General features: G+C 38.7%; 1 protein-coding gene across 1 annotated transcript; it reads right to left on the bottom strand.

The window, feature by feature from the left end:
- Positions 1-4238: 4238 nt before the first annotated feature.
- LOC106759017 (protein DMP7) lies at positions 4239-4904 on the bottom strand. The gene has a single exon (XM_014642034.1). The coding sequence runs from the start codon at positions 4902-4904 to the stop codon at positions 4239-4241; it is 666 nt and encodes a 221-aa protein (XP_014497520.1).
- Between the last annotated feature and the right edge of the window lie 209 nt (positions 4905-5113).

The raw sequence follows: 5113 nt of genomic DNA, 5'->3' as shown, positions 1-5113 counted from the left end.
CAGCTCCCCACGCGAACAGGTCGGCATTGGCCCTCAACAGTTCGACCAAGTTGCGCTCATTGTTTAGCTCTAGGCTCGCGCCAATAGTGGTTGTTTGCGTCTCTTCTTTTCCCAACACGAACGATTTCACCTCTCCTTGTGGTTGAATACGGTCATCCATATTGGCTCTTTGATCAAGGTCGACTATTGTCGTTTTCGCCCCCCTTGACTTCCTCTAGGGGACATAGGGTGTAACCTTTAGACCAGCAACGTAACATTGTCGCGCGTTTTGCTAATCGACCCTTACCGTGCAAATAGTGTCTCTTTCCGATGGGAACTTCATGGCCAAGTGAGGGGTGGATACGATAGCTCCGAAAGCATTTAAGCAAGGTCGTCCGAGTAAGGCGTTGTAGGAGGTATTTGCCTATTCTAGCAAGAACCTTACTCTCAGCTCTTTCGCCTCCTTGCCTACTCCCAACCAAGTTCTCAGGTCGAGATATCCCCGAGTATCAACTCTTTCTCCTGCGAACCCCATAATAAGTTCATTAAACGGGGCTATTATGTCCTCGGAGAGGTCCATCTTTAAGAATGTGGCCCAGTACAAGATGTTGATCAAACTACCTTGGTCCACCAACACTTTACTAACGTCATACAAGGCTATTTGGGCGGTGATGACCATAAGGTCATCCTGGTCAGGATCAGGGGTGAGGAAGTCTGCATCCGTAAAAGTAATGTCCGACATTGATAATGGTTGTTGGTTTACTGCGTGCACGCTTTTCAGGCTCCTCAAATGTCTCTTGCGAGTAGAGGATGAGGCTCCTCCTCCAGCGAAACCTCCAGATATAGTATCGATCCGCTCTCGGATCGGTCTATCTCGTTCATGCTCACGGGTGTGGCTTCGGGACCGACGTCTATACTGATCATCCCTATGGTGCGATCGTTCAGGACTCCTTCGAGAAGTTTCCCTTCTAGGAGGGCTTCTTGCTCGGGTCACTTATTGCTTTACGTATTTTTGAAGAAAGCCCGCCCGAACAAGTCTTTCTATCTCATCTTTTAGTGTGCCACAATCCTTTGTGTGGTGACCATGATTTTGGTTGAATTGGCAGGTTCTGGTTTCGTCTGTGCCTCTCGATGAGGGCCTTTTGCTGACTTCGAGGAGTTCAGTGTGCAGGGCTTCTTCAAGTACTTTTGCCCTTGATGCGTTAAGAGTTGTATAACGATCGTATCTAGGTCCCCAGGGTAGCTCCTTTCAGGGAGGCCTGTTCCCCTGGTTACCATTATGAGGTCATCTTCCCTCCTTCTTACTCCCATTAGCGGGAGCTTCCTGTTGTTGTTTTTTCCTTGAATTCCTCAGGTCCTCCATACAAATAAACTTGATCATCTTCTCCTGGAGTTCCTCCATAGTTTTAGGTGGTTAAGCATATAAGTGTTCGACGACATACCCATGCTTCAAAAAGTTGGAAAAATTATTGATTATGAACGTGTGACTCATGTCTTTCATGCGTCGTGCCACTTCATTATATCTTTGCATGAACGCTTTCAGGGTTTCATCCTTCTCCTACTTGGTATTTATTAGCTCCGGCGAAGTCATCTCTTGTCTTTGGTTGGCCGCGTATTGTCTCCTAAAAAGTGTGGTTATAGTAGCGAAGCAATCCACATAATTTGGAGAGAGGGTATGGTACTACTCCAATGGTTCATCCTTTAAAGATAGGGAGAAAGCCCTACATTTGACCGGATCGTTCTCTGTGTAGAACACCATTGAATCGAGGAAGTTTATGATGTGATTGTTCAGATCTGTTGAGCCGTCAAATCTTTCCATCATCGGAGGAGGCTTCTCCGGCATTGGGACCTGCATGATGGTCTCAATGAACGACAATAAATTGGGAGGGCGAATGGTTTGAAGGGGCGTAGGCTCGGTGTGGGTGCGCCCCCCATTCCTGCTGCCTTCGTTATTCCTGTTGGAAGCGGACGTTTGGGCAGGGGTCGCTGCGCCCTTAATGTCAAGATATCTTCTGCCTGTTTACACTGGATCTCCTACTATCGTTGTATGGTTCGCGCATGTGCCTCCATTTGGGCTGCATGTGCCTCTATCTGGGCTTGCAATTCTCTGATAGGTTAAATATGTTTTTAGTCCCTATACTTTGGGGCAATTTTGGTTTTAGTCCCTCTTTCAAACTAAGATACAATTTAGTCCTTCAACTTTAGAAAACTCTAGTTTTAGTCCTTTTTACCAAATTTTTTTAACTTTATTTGTTGTTTCAAGCACGTTTCATTATAGCATTTGGATTGTTTACACTGTTTGACACATTTTTGCTTCAATGTTAACTGATAAACGCGTTTGAAACAACAAATAAAGTTAAAAAAAAATTGGTAAAAAGGACTACAACCAGAGTTTTCTAAAGTTGAAGGACTAAATTGTACCTTAGTTTGAAAGAGGGACTAAAACCAAAATCGCCCCAAAGTATAGGAACTAAAAACATATTTAACCCTTCTCTGATCAAATCTCTGGTGTTGTTGTTTTCCATGTTCCTCGTGGTCACCATTGGGTGACTTCAAATCTTCGGCCCCACGGTTGGCGCCAAAATGTTTCGGTATAAATTTAGTGGGACCGAGAGACCAACCTGGCTGATGCGTCTTTATCTCCTTTGATCGTCTATACCGTTTGTTTGTCTGTGATATGGACCACTCACTCTTCTTCAGTCTTGACCATCCAGTTGACCCCACTCTATGATCGAGGGGGGAAATACCTGCAATGGCACTCTGACGCTTAAGTTAGGCATGTGATAGAAGAACCTCGGTTCTTAAGTGAATGTTTCTAGGTATCAGTGAGGCATAGATGGAACATACTTGGCTTTTAGCCTTAGCTCTGTATTTATAAGTTGTCTTATGGACCTAATCTGATTCAAGTCCAATAAAATAAAAACAAACCTACCTTAAACGGTTTACCTGAAAATCTGGTTGGTTGCACATAAACAGCTTCATAAATATCTTTAATCAGATATTCTTGATTTATTTTATTCTCTGCTGGACTATTAATCCAATCACTTAATATTAGTCAACTTACTTAAACACTGACCTAATTGCGATCCAATATCATTTAATTTGATTTAACGAATGCTAGATCGATCTGGATGGATTGACCGGTCTTTTATATTAACTCCTCAGTCCCAATATCATACCACACATTACAATTTTCAGATCCCATGGATATAGACCAAAAAATTCTTTATACTACTGTTTTTCAATAATGTAAAATGTTTGAATATTAGAACAATTACTTATATTATAGCAACTTTTATTGGTGAGGATATAATCGTGTCCACTATCTACCATTCATGCAATTGGTGTATTTTATTCTTATACCTAGAACTAACATAGTGATGAAATTATATATAAAAAGAAAAAAGAACAGTAAATTTTGGGTGGTTTTTTTTTAAAATGACAATTTATAAGTTTCAATTCTACACAGATAACAGTATTAAAATCCTTTTGTTCGAATTAAGATCTTCTAATGCGTAATATTATTTAGAGATTTTATATCAATTAAAAATAATTTTTTTTTATAATATATAAGTAAATATAAAATTTATTTTACAAGTAAATTTTATAAAATTAAATTAGATTTAAGTTTATCTTAAACTCAAATTATTCAAAGTTTAATTTGACGTGATTTTTTTATTCGTTAAATTTATTGTATCATTATTATCGAATCATTAACATATCATTAGTTAATATCAAGTTTTATCTTTAAGATATATCTCTTGGCTTGAAAAGATAAGTTAAATATTTCACATTGATTATAATAAGAAGAATTTAAAACATATAAGTAGATAAATTTTAGCTTATAAACTTATTTATAAAATAGAGTTAAGTTTATATTTGTATTTTTATAGGACCAAATTTTTTTTAATAATTTTTTGATAATAGACTGTGTTATGAATTATATATTTGAAACATATTAATCATAAACTACCACTGTTATAAAAAAGTTATTAAAAAATTTGTTAAAAAATATTTTCCTTTTTAATATTGGGAGAGAAAAAAAAAAACACAAAAAACTTATTATATTGAAGAACCCTCATGACATATTATGAGGTACGTCCGTTGATTTTACTTTTGCGTGTTTCTCTGAAACTTAACATTATCATATTTTGTTAACATAAGAGAGGAGTAAGCAATATCCCTTTGATGTGTTGGCTAAACTCCTTATACTCAAAGTCATGTTATGACTATAGAAATGGCGAAAGAAAGTGGGGGGTTCAAGGTCTAGTAGAAGAGTAGAATGGATCTCTCTGCAGCAAGAAGGGGTATCCAATTCCTCTTCTCTTGGATGGAAAAGCAACAAACAAGACACTGACAAAGAAACCAACCACAAGAGGGAGAGTGTTGGTGAGCTTTCTAGGCAATGCTGGGTAGTAACACTTTACCACATCTTGATGCAACCCTGCAAAAGCAAGAAAAGAGACCAAAGACAATGATGCATAGAAAACATCACTCCATCTCAGTCTATAATCTGATGGCAAACGAGGCTTCTTCTTGCCCCCATTGAAGGTCCATATCCCTCTCAATGTTGCCACTCCATAGTACAACCTTCCATTGCCACTTCTGAAGCTGTCAGTTAAGGTGAAGAACACACATGACACTGCCAAAAGGGCCAAAAAGCTTCCCATCAACCATCTGTTCAATGTGTTGCACTCACCATCATCTGTCAGAATTGGTGCAAAAATGCTGAAGGCAAGGATCGTCACTGTAGGCAACAGAACATTCAGCCTTGCAGTGCCACTTAGAATTGCATTGATGACATAGAAATAGTAGGATTCGTCAATGTCATAGTCATCAACATCATAGAAATCATCTTCACTATTCTGCTGCTGCTGCTCATCTTCACAGTGGATGATCAAATCTTGGCTTTCTGAGTTACTCATCTCCAACCAAACAAGATTTGATGATGATTTTGTCGAATTATAAGGACTGTTTTCTACCTTTGTATATGTTATTTTCTTTGTTTTTGTTCCTTCCTTTGTGATGAAAATTCTTCAAGGAATATGGTTTTCCTTCTTCAGCAATGTTTTCAGAATTTGCTTTCAAGTAGGGAAATCTTTATGCTTTTTGCCACACTTTCCAGAAGAAACCC

The sequence above is a fragment of the Vigna radiata genome, chromosome 1 (assembly GCF_000741045.1).
Source record: "Vigna radiata var. radiata cultivar VC1973A chromosome 1, Vradiata_ver6, whole genome shotgun sequence".
Classification (NCBI taxonomy): domain Eukaryota; kingdom Viridiplantae; phylum Streptophyta; class Magnoliopsida; order Fabales; family Fabaceae; genus Vigna; species Vigna radiata.
Note: the sequence above shows the minus strand (reverse complement) of the source record. Positions and strands in the feature narration are given on the sequence as shown.

Bases quoted from the DNA above. Each gene is read 5' to 3' on its own strand.
- LOC106759017 (XM_014642034.1), bottom strand. From the start codon at position 4,904: ATGAGTAACTCAGAAAGCCAAGATTTGATCATCCACTGTGAAGATGAG.